This window comes from Rhagoletis pomonella, unplaced genomic scaffold (genome assembly GCF_013731165.1).
Source record: "Rhagoletis pomonella isolate Grant_MI unplaced genomic scaffold, Rhpom_1.0 Rhpom_scaffold_00002, whole genome shotgun sequence".
In the NCBI taxonomy this organism is placed as follows: domain Eukaryota; kingdom Metazoa; phylum Arthropoda; class Insecta; order Diptera; family Tephritidae; genus Rhagoletis; species Rhagoletis pomonella.
The window spans coordinates 109,630,929-109,650,286 of record NW_023458556.1 but is presented as its reverse complement, the minus strand read 5'-3'; the positions used below and the strand labels follow the sequence as shown (position 1 = coordinate 109,650,286).

Here is a 19,358-nt window from a genome sequence, read left to right as displayed (position 1 = left end):
GCGAATAGAATTGTAGGGCAGTAAATGAAATGCGGCTCGATAATGGATCTATAGACCAGTATTTTGTATTGCTTACTAATATGCTTGCATGATCGAAACATGAACCCTATTTTTTTGGAAATTTTCCCTTCAATGTATTTTAGATGTTCATCCAATTTTAATTTGTCATCTATAATTATTCCCAGATATTTTATTCGGTTTACTCTTTCTATAGGGGTATTTGCTATTTTTAGCGACACATTATCATCTTGAGTCACTCTAGACCCCATTATCATCCATTTTGTCTTTTCTATGTTTATTTTAAGCATATTTTGGCACAACCACTTATATATTGCCTGTAGGTCCGACTGTATTTTTGAGGCTGCCTCATCAATCGTGTTACAGCTTATAGTCAAAAGTGCATCATCAGCGAATAATCTTATTTTGCAGTATTTGATACAGTTTTTAATATCATTTATGTAAATTATAAAAAGAATTGCTGCAAGCACCGATCCCTGTGGCAATCCTATTTCAATGTCCACTTCGGGGGAAGTCTTACTTCTTATTACAGTTTTCTGTTTTCTTCCACTAAGGTAACTTTTGAACCAGTTAAGCGCTATATTTCTAATGCCAATATTATACAGTTTTTTTATAAGAATATCTCTGTCTACTGTTTCGAACGCTCTTTTTAGGTCGAGGAAAACTGAAATTGTAAATTGTTTCTTCGTTCTACTTTCTTTCCATTCTGCAACTACCAGGTTAAGTGCAGTTTCACACGAGTGTTTTGATCTAAACCCTGACTGCTCATTTATAATAATTTCGTATTTATTTAAGTAATCCAGCAATTGGTTCTTAACTACAGTTTCTATTATTTTCTCATCGCTAGGTAAGGTATTTATGGGTCGTATCTCCTCTGGCTTAATTGTTCCCTTTACTTTTTCAACAGGTACAATTACTGATGTCTTCCAGCAATCTGGAAATACACCAAATTGGAAACTTTCATTAATTACACATGTGTAGGTATAGCCTAAGTACTCCATGCTGTCTTTTAATACACCTTCCGTTACTAATTTTTTTCCTCCGTATTTGTTTTTTAATTTCGTTGTAACTCTCATAAGTTCTTCAACATCTATTTCTTTCAGTTTAAACAAGCTTCTGTTTATCTCCATTTGATTTCCACCTGCTTCGAAGATTTCAATGCTATCTCGGATTCTACTTATGCTCTCACTAAAGTAACGGTTTAATTCAGTTGCTATTTCATAATCATCTTCAATAAGAGCACCATTTACAGAAATTTTTTGAATTTGTGCTACCTCACTACTCAGATTTATGGCGTCTTTTATACATTTCCACATTAACTTTTGGTTATTAGTATTTCTTGAGATTTCGTTTTCCATAAATGTTTTCTTTTTTATTTTAACTGCTTTTTTGTAATATCGTTTTATTATAATATAGTTATCCCAATTATTGGATCTCTCTGCTATTTTAAATTGTTCATATTTCAGCTTATTCAATTCTGTTAGTTCATGGTCGTACCATTTATTAATCAATTTAACTTGAACTCGTTTTTTATATGTTAAAGTGGCCATTACGTCATTGAGGATACTCTTTATTCCTTGGACCTTTAGGCTAACTTCGCAGTTGTTTAGTTCAGCTAAATTGTAAGTTCTAAGGAGATTTACTAAGTGGTCTTTTGTATAGTTATTCCAACACACGCGGTTTTCATAAATTCTCATTTGGTACTTCTTTTGAATTGGTAGTTTGAATGAAATAGTTTCATGATCTGATATTTTATGCGAAGCCAAATTCGATACTTCAACTTCAGTTTTGTTACTAAAGAGTAGATCTATTCTCGTTTGCGTTGTTTCTGTTATTCTTGTATTAAAATTAATTAATTGATACATTGCTAGTGATTCGAACGTCCTAATTAGCTGGCTCGAGTATGTTGTGTGTGTATTGACATTTATATTAAAGTCGCCAATAACGATATTGTTGCCGCTTTCAGAAAAGCAATCTTCCATCACCTCATTAATATGTCTTATAAATTCGGCATCACTGGTGTTTGGTGAGTGATATAACGCACAAATCCGCCACTTAGTTATACATCGTATTGTTTCCAACACAATACACCATATATTATTACCTATGCTCCTATTGAATATAACTTTGAAATCAATTTGCTTATGAATATAGGTTAAGACACCACCGGTGTGACGACTATGCGAGTCGCATCTAATATGATTGAACCCAGCAATCTCCAGTTCCGAGTCATATACATCCTCCGTAGTATGTGTTTCTGCACAAAGTACAATATCTGGATTTCCTTCCTCGATCATTATTTCAACTTCATTTTTGTTAGCTGTGATACTATTTGTATTAAGATATATACATTTTAGTTTATTTTTGTGTTTCTTGAATTTTTCATTATATATTTTTTGTGTGTTTTCTGCATCTTCATTTAGTTGCTAATAACCTAATTTTTGTTTTTTTATCTCTAGTTTATTATTGTAGCATTGACAGTGCCTGTCAAATGTATCATGATTTATGTCTAAAGCTAGGTTTAATTTTGTGTTCGCTTTTATGCAATTTAGACACTTGTTAATTGGATTTTTTTCACATGTTTTATCGTTGTGTTTTCCGTGGCATTTGTGGCAAGCTTCTTCGTTTTTACAGTCGGCTGATTTATGATTAAATCCTTTGCATTTGTAGCACATTAGTACATTAATAGCATCGAAGACTTTACATCTATCCCACCCGACATTTATTCGCTCTGCGGCAAGAATTTTTGTAAAATCCTCTTTATCTATTTCGATGATTGCATTATACACCTTTATGTTGCCTCGATTTCTTTCAAACTGCTTCAATACTTTTAATGAGCCTTGGATCAGGTTATTATTTTGCTTCCTTATTGATTCTATTAAATCGCTATTTTCGTATTTAAAATTCATTCCTGCAATTAAGAAGCTTGGACGAATTGAGTTTGGCACTTTTATTTCATATTCTTTGCCAATGTTTTTTTCAATGGCATCTTTGATTTTTTCGCGTTCATCATTATTTTGACTATGAATCACCATTACACCATTATTTTTTGATACAATTTTCGAAATATTCAAATTTTTGGGATCAACTTTGCTGTTCAGATCTATTTTCGTTTTTTCAACCGCTTGCTTTACTTTGGGTTTCACAATTATTGCAACATCGTTTTTTAACTCTGGCAATGCCTTTTTCTTTATATTGTTTTTAATAGTTTCTGCATATGACATTTGTAGTTCATTAGTGTTGTTGTTCAGCTTTTTGATTTCACTATGCACCTTTTCGTTGTCTTTGCCGATTGTTTCAGTTTTGTTTTTTACTTCTTCAACCATTTCATATAAGTTTTTTACTTCTCCAATTTTTTTTTTCAAATAATTTCTGAGATTTTTCCATCATTGCAACACGTTGTGTATACCGCGTTTCAACTGCTTCCAATAGTGACTTTATCTCATTTTGACTTTTTTTCATAGTTTCTTCGAATTCGCTCTTGTATTCGTTTAATATAGAGTTATTTTTTTTTACACTCATCTGCATATCTTGTAGCACCAGGTCGACGTTTTGTATGTATGTTATACATTCGTCACACATAAATCGTATCAGGTTGTTTTTCTCACCAATAATTTTTGCGCTATATTTATCAACTCCTGAACATTGTAGGCTCTCATGGTACACTTTACCACACACTCCTTCACATGCTATACCACTTTCCCCTCTTATTGTGGAATTGCATTTTGCACACACACCCATTTTTTCCGTTTATTTATCTGTGTATATGATCTATGTTTATATTTTGTATAAATGTGAAAAACTTATTTTCAATATAAAATAGTTAGTTTTGGAATTTTGTTCACTTTATTTGTAATTAATAAAACATAAATTCGCTTATTGAGTCTCTATCTCGCATATTTAGCGATTTTTAACACTTGGCTATGGTCGCTTTGCCATTTTTGCAATACAAAGTTTTCCGAGCAGAGCCAAACACGTCTAAACACCTCAGTCGCTCACGTATATATTTGGATTTGGAGGATGTAATTTTGGCTGCCATCCTCCTTACAGGAGTTGGTGACCTTTAACACCCTCCAATCTCCCGTCGGCACGTCTGGGTTCTGTCTCTGCAGAAGCCGCAGCGCATTCTCCGGTTTTACCGTGCGGGGTATGAGCACCTTCGCTTTCGGTATGGATGGTATGCAGCTGCGGTCCACAACCTCCAAGACGGCGCCCTCCCACAGGCCTTGAAGCGTCGCAACAGCTTCCTTTACCCATAGTAGAGAGGGATCGTCCTTACATCTTATTATTTTCACCCCATTTAGCCACCCCGCACCATCGAAAGTTGGCATGGTCGTGGTGGGGTCCCCATCCATTTTTGCGACGAGCGCATCCAGCAGCTTATGCTCTACTGCTCCCCAGCGCTCCTGAGAGATTTGTCCCAACGGATTGCTCCGGTCTATGAGTGCCACGATAAGGTGTCTTCTGGCTATCTCACTGGCCATTGCCGCCGCTCTCGATGTAGTCGGTTTCTCTAGATCGAGCCTGACGTTTGGCTTTGCAGCGTCGTCTCTGCGCCTCGATTTTTTGGCTGGCCTTGCTGTCTCGCTTTCAGCAGACCGCTGCCTTTTAGCCGCGATTCCTTCCTCTATCCGGTTAACGAATCCCGGATCCGTGGCAGTGAATCGTGGCCTTGCCGCGTAGTACGCCCGGCCTTCCTCCATTTTCTCCTTAGCCCAAGCCAACCTTTCCTCCTCTTCCTTCGTCCGGTTGGACTTGCAGCTAAGTCTCTCGTGGACTTTGACCGCCGCCTTGTATATGGCTTTAGCCTTCAACCCCTCCTTACTGGGTTTTGCCCTAGGCCTTTTCTTTGATGCCGAACAAGCACCTTTGGCATCCCCCGGAGAGCGTAGCAAGGCCTCCTCTTCTTGTGTGTTAACGCTCTCACCGCTTTAGAGGTCCGAGTCTTCGTGGACTGTGGCACCCCTGCGCTGTAGCGTCGCTTTGGCGGTAACACTACAACCGCTGTGAACCGCTCGCTTCACAGCGGAGGTGTGGCCACTGGCGACACAGCAAGTAGACTCGCTGTGCCCGCCGGTGGTAGTAGCCACTTCTCCCACCGACGTTTGGGCTGATATCCCAGCCCGCTCTTCTTCCTTTCTGGCCTCCATGATGAGTTTTTATGTCAGGGAACCTCTACCCCTAGCGTTTTATACCTACCGCCAGGTACCTCGTTAGCAATGGCAGAAGTAGGCATACACCCCCCTCCCCCAGTTTCATATGCAGAGCAAAGCACTAGGAAGAGAAGGATGGATACGTATTCCTGCCTTCGCTAGACGCCGCCTACTCCCACCGCCAAGACCCGCTCTAGGTACTAGCCTAGGTGCTCAGCCATCGCGGTGACAGCAGCGACGCCCATTGCCCAGTCGGCACCCGCGGGGAGGATTTAGCTAAGAGGATTTTTGCCGACCAAAATAAAACTTAAAACGTAACCATTATTTTCCGAGCAAGAAATAAAACTTAAAACGTATCGATTATTTTCCGAGCAAAAAATTAAACTTACAACGTAACGATTATTTTCCGAGCAAAAAATAAAACTCAAAACATAAGGATTATTTTCTGAGTAAAAAATAAAACTCAAAATGTAATGATTAAACTTGATTTTTATAAGTAAAAATTAAAAAATAAAAATCAGTGCCGTTGAAGGTATTCCGAGTAATAAGAAATATTTTGGTAAATAATAATAATAATTTTGGTAAATAAAAATAATTAAATAAACTAAACCAAAACTAAACTAAAACTTTTTTATTTTTCAGTTAATGTGCAAGCAATCATATTTGAATAACACAAAATAAAATTACGTTTAAATTTTAAACAGATGCGTTATTCGATTTATTATGTTAATGCCTTTTTACCATACATTTTTGGAACTGCTTTTTAAAATGTTTAGTTGGAATTTCATACAATATAAGTGCGTTTGAGCTAGCAATCTAAGCCGAAGGCAGGAAGGGTGAAATGGCGTCTGTGGTTGCAAGCTCAGAGGTACCACAAATTTCCTATTAAGTTTTATCAAAAATTTAACCAACAGAAGAGTCTTCTTTAACACTTCAGTCTTTATCGCACAAGTTACTGTCATTCCTATCGAAATAGATCCTAATTGCTGTATCGCTTTGTAACATAAAGACGTGACGTCTTGGTGGAACAGTTCTTCCCGAGAGCGGATAAGAATTCGAAAAAATAGCGATTACATCGGCGATGATTTTCACAGAAATGTCGTGTCGAATTAGTAACTTCCGAAATATAAAATGCTGGTAGGGCATATGTACATATGCATGTATGACAGTGGTATTTTACGTCTACATTTACACAATTATATGCAATTATATCAAACTATAAGAAATTTGGAGTAAAATAAATATTTATTATTAACAATAACGCAGCTTTTTTTGCATTATTTTTAAGATTCAGTGATTTTAACTTTTGTTTCGACAGCATAAACTCATAGTGGTCATAGGCAATAATCGCCTATGTCGAAAAACCTGAATTCGAGAAAAATCGCTTTAAAGATTTGGATTGTAATGTTAACCTTATGGGGAAACCAAAATAATTTCATCTATAACTTTTTAAATAGCTTAGCTAACGAAATGGGAGTTTCACATAAACATAGAATAGTAGTTGCAGAAAACGATAGCATATATAACTCAATTCTTTCTTAAGTCGACTTAGGCGGTTATTGCTTATGACCACAGAATTAATTTTACTAATAGGCGGCATACGCGGTGCGTCTGACTCGCGAGTCGGTTTGGATATATCTGTGAAAATAATTATGAGTTACCCTGCAGGATTTCGGAATAGACTTAGAGCACACCACAAACTAGACTGCAAGTGATTGTAAGTTGTCCAAAGCTTGGTCCAAGAACATGTAAAATTCTATTTACATTTAAAATTGAATATCCTAGGCTCGGACCAATTGTCCGCTTCTGCATTACATTGTAACCAATTTTGGGGTGGAAAAAAAACAAAATAAAACTTGCGGGTGCTGCGATTCGAACCGGGGCTCTCAGATTTTCTAAGCGGATACTGGCAACGCCGCAGATGAAAATTCGTTGACTAAGTGCCCACATATCAGTAAATCGTTCATCATACCCATTGTCCGCTACTGCGTGACATTGTAACCAATTTTAGAACAAAACTCATACCTTATGCAATACATTCGGACCACTTTTAGTACAATTCACCTGTTTTACATTACATTGCTTAAAATTTTTGGACTATCTTTGGTCTAGATACAAAACTACCATACCTACGACTATATTTTTCGTGCGATTGGACCAATCTTTCCTTCAGGGTAGTTACACCGACATAACTCCTGGAATGACTCTGAATGGTTTAAGTGTGTGAAGTCGAAGGCGAGTTAACACGCACATACATCCAAACCGACTCGCAAGCCAGACCCGTATATGCCGCCTATTACAAATTTAATATTTGTATGAAAATGGCACTTTATAAAGCTCTATTTTTTGTGAATAAGGTAATAAATATATAAGTTTTGTACTAATTTTTATTTCACGGAGATATCGCATGAGACTGTACATATTCTTATTTTTAATCATCTCTCGTTTCGCAATGGTAATGATATAACAACTTCACCTACCAATCGTGCTTCATTCGCATCATTTGCAACAATTATACGCTGATCTTGTTCGTTAGTCATAGAAACTATTTCATAGCAAGTGCTGTCTTGAGTTACATCGGATGCTTCCAACGGATGTGGCGATAAAATCTGTTTAGTTACTTCGAGGCTTTCTATTCGCAATGTCTCTAACAGGTAAAAGCCGTTTTCGTCTATGCGGTATGTAAATCTTTTGTGTCCAGAAGGAAGTTTGAAGTCATGCTTTTTTATTAAGTGCTCTGACAAATATTTGCTATGTTTAAACAATTTATCGCAGCAATGACACATATATATGAATGGTCTGTTTCCATGAACCTCCAAACAATGCTGAAATGTAAAATGATTTACAAATTACAAATTCATAATTTAAACAAACTTTGTATTACCCTTCTTAACAAGTTGTAAGTACGAACGGCATAATTGCACCCAGCTTGCTGACAGCGATGAACTTTATTACTGTGAATATGTTCCATATGTTTTTCGAGATCGCATTTGCGAACGCAACGATGTTCACATTCAGTGCACTTAAAAGGCTTGTCTTTAAGATGACGATAACGTATATGCCTCGCTAAAGAGCTTGAAGATGGACAGGACATATTACAGAGGCTGCACTTATAGCAATTTACGTGCTTAAGGAAATGTGACCGCAATAATTTTTCCGTGGCAAAATATTTAAAGCACTGGTCGCATTGAAATTTATTTGCTTTGAATTTATAAAGAAATTAGAGTCAATACTTTACGATTCAAATTTTAGTGCACTTACTGTTATTCTCTGGTTGCCTTCGTAGATGGTCAAATAGCGTAGTTCTAGTCCGGAAAACTTCACCACAATTAAAACAGGCCACAAACTTTTTGTTAGAATGAGTAAGAATATGCTCAATTAATCTGTATTTATTTTCCAGTATCTTTCGGCATATACTCCACTTACATTGCACCTTGGGCCTGGTATCATTTGGCGACTTCTGAATTTCGTATTCAAATGATGCATGCTGAATAATGTGATCTTGAAACTCAACTATAGATACAAATGTGCGTTGACAATCCATCCACTCACATGTAAAGTCGTTTTTTAATTCAGGTATCTTGTCACATTCTCTTGCGCGTGTACTGCATTTGGGCATAGTGGGATTTTGTTCACATTCATATTTTCCTCTTACTAAAAGCGCAGTGTAGTACCCATGATAATAAATATGCCGCTTGATTTCAACATAATCACTGGTTTTGAAACTACATTCATTCCATTGACAATCAAGAACTTCACTGCCTTCTTGATCGAATTCCTCCAAATGATTTTCAATATGTCCGTTCAATTTCCAATCGTCATCGAATAATTCATTACATTCTTTCCACCGACAAGAAACAGGAGGAATATTTTGTCTGATCTTTTTCCTCGAGTACATTTCGATTTCGTGTAATTTAGAAATCAAATTTTGGTTTTTTTCAATGTTGGCTGAAATTTCTCGATTTTTATCGATAAAAGTATTTGAACCGCGGTTGCCACTCAGTCTTTTTTTGAGACTAGCCAATTATGAGCGTGTCAGACGCGGCAATATTTCCAGTTTTCCAAAGCAATTCGCGGTCAAATTGAGAAAAAGAAATTTTATTTCGATGTGTGAACAGCACGAAAGACCTTTCGGGAAAATTTTCCAATACGGAACCCGGCTTTAAAAAAAAAACAAAAATTAGGGGGTTTAGATCGGCTTTTTGTGATTGTAAATCTGAAAACCCCACCCTCCGGAGGCTTATAGTTTTTATGAAAATTGAATTTTAAGTTGCAAAAAATGTCAACTTCAACCTCACTTATTGCTTTGTAAACCAATTGTACTACAATGTCTGTGCTGCCACACAACAAAAAATGCCCCAAAAAAAGCACTGAAAACGAGAAACAATAAAAACGGGCATTGTAATAAATTTTTTTTTTTTAATTAAATATCGATGTATTGATAAAAAAAAAGTGATTCAGTCTAAAATCGAGAGATTTTGTAATAAAAATGTTAACTTAGTTATTTATCGAAGTTGTAGTGAATAATTGTAATACGTTTCATATCGTATGAAAACATGGTATTATATCAATGATGTATACGTAGGTCGGTGTTATGCAGAAATTTTGTTTGGCAAACTGCGTGCAATTGTTGTTGCAGCAAACTCGGAGAGAGCGAGTTTGGCGACTCTCACAGCAAACTAATTTTGTTTGGTCAAACTGCAGCAAATTCGGTGTTGTCATATACAAAAATTTTAAATTTTGCGCGTTATGTACATCTGAAATTCTCATTTCGTGTTGGCAATAGCCATGAAAACCATAATGAACGTGCAACCCTGTGCCAAACTCGACATAACCACCTCCGAGCAAACTAAGCAGCCGCCATTTAATTTGGCAAACAAAAGTTTGTCTGCATAACACCGACCGTAGGTATGTAGGTGAGATGGCAACCATGTATTATATTAATTATGTATAATGTAATATGGCAACCATACAATACATGTAATGGAAACCAACTTCCGGTTTTTGGTACTTTTTAAGAAACACTGAACAGTGTACAACGTGCCTTAAATAAAATCCAACAAAATATAGTAAATCGATATACCGCATTACAATTCAGGTGTGGGGTTCGGGCAACCTAAAATTTTTTGTTGGAAAGCGACTCGTATTTTGACAGTTTTTCTAATAAATCATATACGATGATGTAATCGCTGGTCGTGCCGTGAACAGAAGTGAAGAAACAGATGCATATGCTCAGCTGAACGTGTACAATAATGTGCCAGAGATTGGTGAAAATAAATTATCAGAAGATGGTGATCGACGTGAACGTGAGAGAATGATTGAAGAGGAGGAGTATCTTGATCGCATGCTGGCAATTGCTAGGAAGAAACGCGAGCTAGCTGAGTTGCAGCAAGAGATTGGTCAAGTGGGCAGTCGCAAGTTTGATTTAAGTATGCTGACAGCATTGATCAATAAATTTGAGGGGTCTGAGTCACAGGATATTAAAAAGTGGGTTGCTTAGCTGGAGCATGTGTTTGAAATCCTTCAGTGTAATGATCGTGAAAAACTGATTGCTGTTCGCCATTTGGTTTGTGGTCACGCAAGACGATTCATTGACATAATTTCGGTGCGCTCATATGAGGACATAAAAGCTGCATTGTTAGATGAGTTTCAATGTAAATTTTCGCTGCAAGATATCTTCAACCAATTAAAATCACGTTGCATCAAATCGGGAGAAACGCCACGCCAGTATGTAACTGAAATGCAATATATTGCTAGTCGAGCCGATATTCCAGAGACCGATTTAGTCGATATTATAATAGAAGGACTAAATGATAAAACGTCTACAGTATCAATGTTGTATGGCGCGTCGTCTATTCGGTGTTGATGGAACGATACGAGAGAAAGAGGAAAACCATAAAAACACAGAAAAGTATTGCGTCAGAAGTCAAGCAAGGTCAGGCTGATATTAACAGTGTGCGCTGCTTCAATTGCTTTCAATACGGTCATTACCAAGATGCATGTACAGCTCCGAGACGACAACCAAATTCGTGTTTCGTATGTGCTGAGGTTGGGCATACTCGCCATAATTGCCCTCGTCGTGGTGGATCAAATAATTCAAAGGTGGCAGCTGCAGTTGGAGATGATGAGGAACCCGAACGATGCCAGTTAGCTGAACGTTTAGCTCCTAATAATTTGGTAAGTATTGCTTTCCATCAAAGGGAGAAGTGCACTGACTTGATTTCTTTCTTAGCTTTGTTTGACACGGGCAGTCCTATCAGTTTCATTAGAAGATCATGTGTGCCCGCAACGGTTGAAGTAAATGTTGATTGGAAACTATCGTGCTACCGTGGAATGGGTAATAAGCGATTGAATGCATGTGGCATTGTTACTTGTAAATTCGTGTTTCGTAGGCATGAATTAATACATACATTTTTTGTTTTGCCAGATTCTGAGGCTGTGGTGCCGTTGTTGGTGGGGCGTGATCTTTTGGGAAGGATGGGAGTTGGTTTGTGTCAGATAGAGACAATTAGATATACGAAATATGATCTGTTGAAAATGAATGATCAAAATAAAATTTCTATAGCGGACAATGTCATAAGTGCCCTTCGACTTTTTGATATATGTAAATATCCGTCAAGTAATTCTGACGCTGCTCCTTTCCTTGCATTCGACCAACAACAACTCGAGTGCAAATAACCTAAACGCTGTGAATGCGTAATGGGCTGTTTTTGCTTACGCGTAAAAGCACATTTAGCATATTTAGCTCTAAATGCTACTCTACATGTAAATTTCCATACAAAATTTGTCACCTAAATGCAAATAAATGCAACCCCATTTCTGCATTAAGAGTCTTAAGTGCTAAAAGTAAACCCTGTGGTCTTCAAAAATTTCCACGATTCGAACAGGGTTTAATGAGAAAAACTGGCAATATTGCTTTTTCGCGTATACAGTTGCTAGCTGCCTTTCAGTGATCGCTGATCGAGATTTAATTTATTATTTTACATTATTTGAAAAAAGAAAAGTTGCGCAAATTCAACATCCATGTGATACTGATAGAAATCTGGCTCAATTTGTGTGTGTTTGTTTTTTTTTCCTATTTTATTGAGGAAATTTCAATTGACAGCACCGGCAAATGAATATATGCACAAACAAATTAAATGTTGAGGGACAGCAAAAACGCTGCATAAGAATATATATGATGGCTGCGGAATTCAATGCCAGAAAAACAGCTGCTAATATTTCTTACAACAATAACTACTATTGTTCCTCGCCTGGTGTTTTTGAGTTTTCCGCTGTCCCTCATCCATTTAATTCGCCACGGGCACAGTTTGGGAGTAACGTTAACGGTATCTCTCCCGCTCGTTTGGATAGATAATTATGAGCTATGCACTGCGACCTGATGATCTATTGTGGATCTGTTTGGATTCTGCTGTGCCAATTGCTACAGCTGTCAATACGCTTGTAACAAACGATAGCACATATACCTCTGTTACTGCGCCTACATCGCTGCCATCTGTTGCTCTTCAATCTACACCTGCTGTCTCTCTTAGCACTGCTTCTACTAAACCATCTTGCTCGTCGTTCGCTGATGTTGTTTTGTTGTCTAATACTAATGCTAATACTAATATTAATACTAATACTAGTTCGAATGGCTCTAATACTGTGCGTCAAGTTGGTGGCCTCATGGATACAAATACTGTCGCAGATTGCACTGCCAATTTACCTGCTGTTACTACTACCACGACGAAGCCATCAACCCCATGTACTGCTAATGCTGTTGTTGCTGCTAATACATCTTTACTCGATATGAGCTGCGCTGCCGCTGCAGGTACTAATTCTGTGCAATCTAATGGCGATCGCTCTGTTGGGTCTGCTGTTGGTGCTGTTTTGCGAAAATCAACACCGATGATTCTCATAATTCTGCTGCTGCTGAATCTTCATCTGTCAAGCCGGATGCTGTTAGTACAATGTCAACTACAAGTGGTATGAATGTAGCACATGGCAACATACATAAACGAAGTGCTGATAAATCGGATGATGCTATTGCGGCCCCTAATGAAGATGATGGCGATTGGGCTGTTGCCCGAAATTTAAATAGGCCCAAACGCATAAACATTGTTCATGGGCGTAATAATAATACAGATCTTGAGGTGGTCATTAAGAAGAAATGGTTGCACATTTCTTCCTTTAAACCATCTGTATCTGAGGAAAACCTTATTGCGTATGTATCTAAACATGCAAAGATCGATAGTACACACCTTACGTGCTACAAATTAGTAAAAAAAGGAACTCCACTTGACAGTCTTCGGAGCGTGAACTTTAAGATTGGTGTGACATCTTCCTTCTACAACAACATCTTAAATCCAAATGTCTGATATCATTGTGCGGCCCTTTCGATTTTTTCAACCAGAAGCTAACCAAGGAAGTTCCAAATAGTGCTATACGGTCTAATGCTGAATATACATGCAAAAATCTGAATATATACTGCATAATTACTCCGAACTGTTATCCTGATATGCATCATAATCCCCTTATCATTTCTTTAGAGTTTTTTGATAAGCTTTGCTTAAGGCAAAATAGGATTTCCTAAAATTTTCGTGATGCAAATTACGACGTCTTAAAGCTGGCTATAAAGGACGTAAATTGGTGTTATCTTCAATTCAAAAGATGTGAATGCCTCTTATGAAACCTTTCTTTGCATTATGTCTGAAGTCTTCTCTGAGCAACTGGCTACTTTACCCTCCAAGCCTTATAAATTACCCTGGTACTCTGTCACTCTAATCAATCTGAAAAATAAAAGAAATAAATGCTACAAGCGCCATATGGCAAATATACACAATACTCATCTCAAAGAGCAATACCTTAATAATGCGAAACAGTTTAATGTTCTTGATAAATTTCTTTATAACCGGTACATTAGGAGACTTGAATCTGAACTTAAAGACAACCCAAAAGCTTTTTGGAATTTAGTACGTTCTAAGCAGGGCAGTTCTAATATTCCGACTTGCATGTACTTTAACGGCCAATCTTCGAAATCTCTACCAGATACTGTGGAACTTTTTGCAAAATTTTTCTGCTCGAATTTCGCCTGTGAGAGCGATTCTATAAATTACTGGCCGACTCAACGCCTAGATCTTGCCTCGATGATTGTCTCGACATCTGACATTACTTACGCCATGTCTACCCAACTCCGACATGGAAATGTGATTCTGATGGTTTTTTGTGCCCACTTCGTTAAACGATGTAGTCTGTCATTATGTATTCCTTTATGTCATATATTCAACCTATCACTTTCGACTGGATTATTTATTAACAGACATGGTTTTGTAGCTGGTCGTTCAACGGCCACTAATTTAGGTTCTTTTTCAGAATTTTGTGTTTCTTCCTTCAAAGATGGCTCGCAGGTAGATACCATTTATACGGACTTTTCTAAAGCCTTCGATAAGGTGCCGCACCTAACACTGCTACACAAGTTGGAGTGCATTGGCGTTCACTATAATTTCCTAGCATGGTTAAAGTCTTACCTTACAAATGGGACTCTGTCTGTGTATATCGATGATTGTAAATCAGTAGTCCAATTCACTAACTTTTAACGATACGATTTGTCGAGGTCTAATATAACGATTTTTGTGGTTTGCAGTAACGATTGTGTTATTCGGTAACTCTTTTTTAACGACACTATGTGCAGGGCCATGAAACTGTTGCTGAAAGTGTGCCAGTGGAAGAGGTAAAAAGCAAATAAATCGTTATGAATAGCACAGCATTTAACAATTCTTCCCATCATTAGGAACTCCAACTTCGTATGGAAGAAGGTGATGAAAGTGTCATCATCGAGATGCCATCTATTTCCCACGAAGTGAGCATTGAGATGTGCACATCGACTCCTGTAACTCCTGCAGGAAAAACGCCTCGTAGAGGTGCAAAAAGAAGGCGTGTGGACGTTGGTACCGAGGCCCAAAAAACGTTTTTGGAAATTGCTCAGACCCAAGCAAATGCCTTAAAAGTAATTTACATATTTGTAACTTTACATAAGTAAAATTTTATGACATAATTTTTTCGGTTATTTTTCAACAGATGCTAGCAGAGTCGAGTGCAGCGAATGTACAAATAGCAAGTAGACAAGCAGATGCTTTGAAGGTAATTTTTTGTACATACTAAAAAAATAGTATTACATTCGTATGTTCTTTCAACAGTTGTTAGCTGAAACAAGTACGGCGAGTGTGCAGGTAGCGAAATCGTTGGCCGAAGCTATGAACACAATGGGTCAAGGTTTAAAGGCATGTGCGGATATGCCTTTAATAATTTAACAAACGCTATCCACGGTGCAGCGAACAAAGGTGGCGCCGTCAGTTGTACCGCTACTTTGGTTTTGCCGATTTTGACAGTTGTGGTAACTTGTAAATAAACCTTTGTTTACAAATCAGCGAAAGAGAAATTTGAATTATAAGTGAAAAATCAGTTTAAATCGTGTTAATTTGCAATTTGTGAGTTATTTTTGAGTTGAAGACTGCGTAAAAACTAATACAATGAAGTGCTGTGTGTTAAATTGCGACAACCGTCAAGATGCAAGAAGCGTAGATGCAAGTGTAGCGCTGGGAAGAATCGCTGCATTTTGTGTACATAGGGCACGGCAAAGCCGTTCCCGAAATGTTTCTCTATTATTATATTAACAGCATTTCCTTACAATGATTTTGTTTCTGCTCCACGCAGCCTCCATTAGCAAGTTAACTAATCAGTCCCGCAGAGATGCTGCTGCAGTTTTCTGCAGCAGCCTTAATTGCAAAGCAATGGAGTGTACTAAAACGTTTGCTGAAGCAGCCTCTATTGCAAAGCAATGGATTGCACTACAATGTTCACTGTTCACTAATAGATTAGGTGAAAAATGCAATATTTTTGCATTTAGCAAAATTAAAACACGTTTTTCGCAGTAAAGTGAACTGCTTTGGCTGTTTCAACTCGTTCTTCTTTTCGCTCTATTCTTTGTTTACTTGTGGTACACAAATGTCAACGCCCAGGACGGCGCAATCTTGTATTCTATCATTTTTGAACGCTATCTACCGCATGTAAATAATGTGTAAATATGTAGTTTTTGAAGTAATTTTTTGTTTTAATATTTATGTTAGTTTTAAGCGTTTTAAATGTAAGATGAAGTTCTTTTTTGTTTTTATATTTATGTTAGAGTTAAGTTTTCATTTGATATAACATGAAGTTCCTTTTTTTGAATTTATGTTAGAGTTAAGTTTTAATTCGACATAGCATGAAGTTAACTTTTTACATTTAGAATAACTGTTTAAGATATTCGAAGAAGAATTTTTACAAATTTGAATTGATCTTTATTTGTTTTTAATAAGCGAGTTATTTGAAGTTCTGTTGATTTTCAAATGAATTCAATGTTTACAAATTTAGTTGATAGAGAGGTATACGGTCTTACTGCATGTAAGATATACCACATATATTTCTTATATACAATAAGTAATGAAATTTCATTTTGTGAATTCATGTTTTAATTTTGTGATGCGCCTGTAACTTGAACGTGCTTTTAGGTGGTGTTTCAATCCACGCCATATCATATTATAGAAACCGATCTGTGATTACATACTGAGATCTGTCTTTTGATGGACCCTATATTTAATGAATATTTACATATATAATTATAGACTTAAAAAAAGTGTACTCAAATTAAAGACAAAATAAGACTGAAGTTATTGATACAAGAGTTTTTATTTACATACAAATGTTTAATAAAATGCCAAAATAATTTTATTGTATTCCTTCTGAATTTTTATTTATCAACGTTTTATTAATGTAAAATAATTTGCAATTAGCCGGTCTTGGACGCGTTTTGCTGTTGAAGACGGCGCGTCTTGATTAACATTACTGCTATGTGTCCTTGGCTCTAGGAACTCAGTCTGGGGATCTTATGTTTGGTCACCCAATCGCAAGTTATGCAACACTGCGTACTACTTTTCCAGTAAATCCAGGATCATAAAAAAGACTCCTTTGCTGAGATAAGCATCGCCAAGTTCCTTTGAGAACGCCAAAAAGTCTCTCGACTGGGTTTCGAGCTTTGCATAATGCCTCATTGTAGCGGAATTTAGGACTCCCTTCTGGTTGGTTAGGTAGAGGAGTCATCAATCACGGGTCCAAGGGATATCCTGAGTCACTTGCAAATATATATTCGAAATTTTCAATTAAATTGATTTTAATAAATAAGTTTCAGTGGATTTAAAAAGTTACCAATGAAAAACATGTTATGGTTTCCATTTTCAAAACTTCGCTGCATAACTCTCCGGACTGCAGAGGAGCTCCAAATAAATTAATCGTCTCGCGCTCCTGGGTATTTAGCATTGACAGCCAAAATCTTTAGATTTGGATCACATATCTTTGTATAAAATAAAATTAATTCTCAGTAGTTTAACCCGTGAGCAAATTTTACTCTTACCATTTCCACATTGATAGAATGGTATCCATGGTGGTTAACATACGCTTCTTCATGATGTTTTGGGCTCATGATTGACACATGAGTGCAATCGATAGCCCCAATAGTACCTCCTACAAATAGTGCGGATGCTGAAGCGAAAATTTCTTTTGCAGCTTGCCGATCTATTTGGGTCATTGGAAACCTAACCTTTGCCAAAAACATGGTGCGGTTTATTGCATCCGTTACGCGATGTATACAGCGACTTACGGACGACTGGCTCATGGATATTCCCCATTGCTCTCCGACGGGACGTTGATAACAGCCAGTTGCGAAGAATCGCAAGGCAGTTAGAACCTTTAAAATTTACAAAAGCATTTAAAATTGAAAAATACTTGCAAATTACATTATTTACCTGTTTCTCTGTCGTTATCGCAGTTATTCTTCGACCCCTTAATTGGCTATCAACCTGGGAAACAATATCTTCAACCAAGTCTGGGGTTTATCGGTAAAGGTTACGAAACTCAGTTGCAGTCAAGTGGAAAGGGTTGGCCACTTCTCGAAGCAAATGTCTATCCACTGATGAATGGCTTATTATCTCCTCATCTTGGGATAAAACGTATGCCAAATACTCAAATGCCATTTTTAACAAAAAGTTTTTCTTTTATATATTACTTAAGTAAATTCGCGATCTATATTATTTTATTTTAACTCAAATGAAATATCAAATTTTCTTTTGTCGATGCCGCTAACAACTTCAAAATATTCGTCGTTAACTTAACGAGTATTCGAGTAGTTAACGACAACAGCTGATCAAGCGATAGCGAATATCGTTAAAATATGTTTAGCGAATTGTCAAATCGTTAAAATCGTCGTTAAGTTTTCTTAACGATTGGATAATCGTTAAAATAGAATGGCGAATCCCACTACAGGTGTACCCCAGGATAGCATTATTGGCCCCTTATTGTTGGTCTTGTTTATAAACGATATTAGCTCCTGTTTCAAACACTAGTTTTTTATTGTATGCCGATGATTTAAAACTCTTTCGTAGAATAACCTCCTCATCTGATGTTCTCTTTCTTCAGGAAAATTTAGACCGTCTTTTAAATTGGTGTATAATACACTGTCTTTGAATGTAAAAAAGTGCTTTAAGATGACCTTATCTAAATCTCAAAATATCCTTACTTCAAATTACTACCTCGTAAACCATCAGCTTACCTCTGTTAGTGAATTTGTGGATCTTGGTGTTGTGTTTGACTCGAATTTTTCATTTATAAATCATATTTGTCATTTACTTCCAAAAGTTTATAGTGATTTAGCATTTATTCGTAGATATGCCAAGGATTTTAGAGACCCTACACTCGGAAAGCATTATTTAATTCGTTAGCGTGATCTAAACTTGAGTATGCCTCTATTATATGGAGCCCTATTTATAATTGTCACGCTTCTAGGATTGAGCGAGTTCAAAATGTGTTTAACTTGTCTTAACTTCTCAGATCCAATTCCTTCACATTACTCCCGGTGTAAACTAATAAATTTGCTGTCGTTGGAAAATAGAAGGCGTACCCAATTACTCTTATTCGTCTTCGATCTTATCTCTGGCTCCATTGACTGCCCATCTCTTCTTGAGCAGGTTACCTTTAATGTGCCTCTCAGAACTCTTCGCTCTCGCATCCCCTTTTACGTTCCTGCCGTTAAGACTAACTACTAATTTTTTGCGCCTATTTTTCGAGGCCTTGTAGAATTTAACAATATCTCAGAGCTTAGATATCGACTTTTCGTTTCCA

The 19,358-nt window shown here is 37.0% G+C and overlaps 4 protein-coding genes and 1 long non-coding RNA gene across 6 annotated transcripts; 2 read left to right on the top strand and 3 right to left on the bottom strand.

The window, feature by feature from the left end:
• Positions 1 to 294: 294 nt before the first annotated feature.
• On the bottom strand, positions 295 to 7,167 carry LOC118756926. The gene is made up of 2 exons (XM_036491662.1): positions 7,144 to 7,167; positions 295 to 4,940 (listed from the first exon to the last, which is right to left on the bottom strand). The coding sequence occupies exons 1-2, from the start codon at positions 7,165 to 7,167 to the stop codon at positions 4,014 to 4,016; spliced, it is 951 nt and encodes a 316-aa protein (XP_036347555.1). The 3' UTR covers positions 295 to 4,013.
• On the bottom strand, positions 2,445 to 3,344 carry LOC118756933. Its single transcript, XM_036491668.1, has one exon. It carries the CDS (start codon positions 3,342 to 3,344, stop codon positions 2,445 to 2,447), a length of 900 nt encoding a protein of 299 aa, XP_036347561.1.
• A 371-nt stretch (positions 7,168 to 7,538) lies between the features above and the next one.
• Positions 7,539 to 9,171, bottom strand: LOC118734317 (histone H4 transcription factor). The gene is made up of 3 exons (XM_036464039.1): positions 8,433 to 9,171; positions 8,056 to 8,372; positions 7,539 to 7,996 (listed from the first exon to the last, which is right to left on the bottom strand). The coding sequence occupies exons 1-3, from the start codon at positions 9,067 to 9,069 to the stop codon at positions 7,607 to 7,609; spliced, it is 1,344 nt and encodes a 447-aa protein (XP_036319932.1). The 5' UTR covers positions 9,070 to 9,171; the 3' UTR covers positions 7,539 to 7,606.
• A 1,889-nt stretch (positions 9,172 to 11,060) lies between these two features.
• On the top strand, positions 11,061 to 11,771 carry LOC118734828. The gene is made up of 3 exons (XR_004992451.1): positions 11,061 to 11,348; positions 11,404 to 11,508; positions 11,599 to 11,771. It is a non-coding gene; the product is annotated as an uncharacterized LOC118734828 (long non-coding RNA).
• Positions 11,772 to 14,452: 2,681 nt separating this feature from the next.
• On the top strand, positions 14,453 to 15,492 carry LOC118734826. 2 transcript variants are annotated; one of them, XR_004992450.1, is made up of 4 exons: positions 14,453 to 14,880; positions 15,106 to 15,156; positions 15,228 to 15,290; positions 15,347 to 15,488. XR_004992450.1 is itself a non-coding variant. In XM_036464506.1 (3 exons), the coding sequence occupies exons 1-3, from the start codon at positions 14,956 to 14,958 to the stop codon at positions 15,458 to 15,460; spliced, it is 378 nt and encodes a 125-aa protein (XP_036320399.1). In that variant the 5' UTR covers positions 14,453 to 14,955; the 3' UTR covers positions 15,461 to 15,492. The 2 variants fall into 2 exon arrangements, 1 of the variants encoding a protein (XP_036320399.1); XM_036464506.1 differs by having other exon boundaries at positions 14,453 to 15,156; positions 15,347 to 15,492.
• Positions 15,493 to 19,358: the final 3,866 nt, after the last annotated feature.

What these genes read in the sequence shown, in the direction of transcription:
- LOC118734317 (XM_036464039.1), bottom strand. Translation starts at nt 9,069, where the DNA reads ATGTACTCGAGGAAAAAGATCAGACAAAATATTCCTCCTGTTTCTTGT. An exon ending in AAGGCAACCAGAGAATAACA is followed by an intron (nt 8,373 to 8,432) that starts GTAAGTGCACTA and finishes ATAAATTCAAAG; the next exon opens with CAAATAAATTTCAATGCGAC. An exon ending in CTTACAACTTGTTAAGAAGG is followed by an intron (nt 7,997 to 8,055) that starts GTAATACAAAGT and finishes TTTACATTTCAG; the next exon opens with CATTGTTTGGAGGTTCATGG.
- LOC118734826 (XM_036464506.1), top strand. Translation starts at nt 14,956, where the DNA reads ATGGAAGAAGGTGATGAAAGTGTCATCATCGAGATGCCATCTATTTCC. An exon ending in CCCAAGCAAATGCCTTAAAA is followed by an intron (nt 15,157 to 15,227) that starts GTAATTTACATA and finishes ATTTTTCAACAG; the next exon opens with ATGCTAGCAGAGTCGAGTGC. An exon ending in GACAAGCAGATGCTTTGAAG is followed by an intron (nt 15,291 to 15,346) that starts GTAATTTTTTGT and finishes TTCTTTCAACAG; the next exon opens with TTGTTAGCTGAAACAAGTAC.
- LOC118756933 (XM_036491668.1), bottom strand. Translation starts at nt 3,344, where the DNA reads ATGGTTGAAGAAGTAAAAAACAAAACTGAAACAATCGGCAAAGACAAC.
- LOC118756926 (XM_036491662.1), bottom strand. Translation starts at nt 7,167, where the DNA reads ATGTCACGCAGTAGCGGACAATGG. An exon ending in CACGCAGTAGCGGACAATGG is followed by an intron (nt 4,941 to 7,143) that starts GTATGATGAACG and finishes TAAAGCGGTGAG; the next exon opens with AGCGTTAACACACAAGAAGA.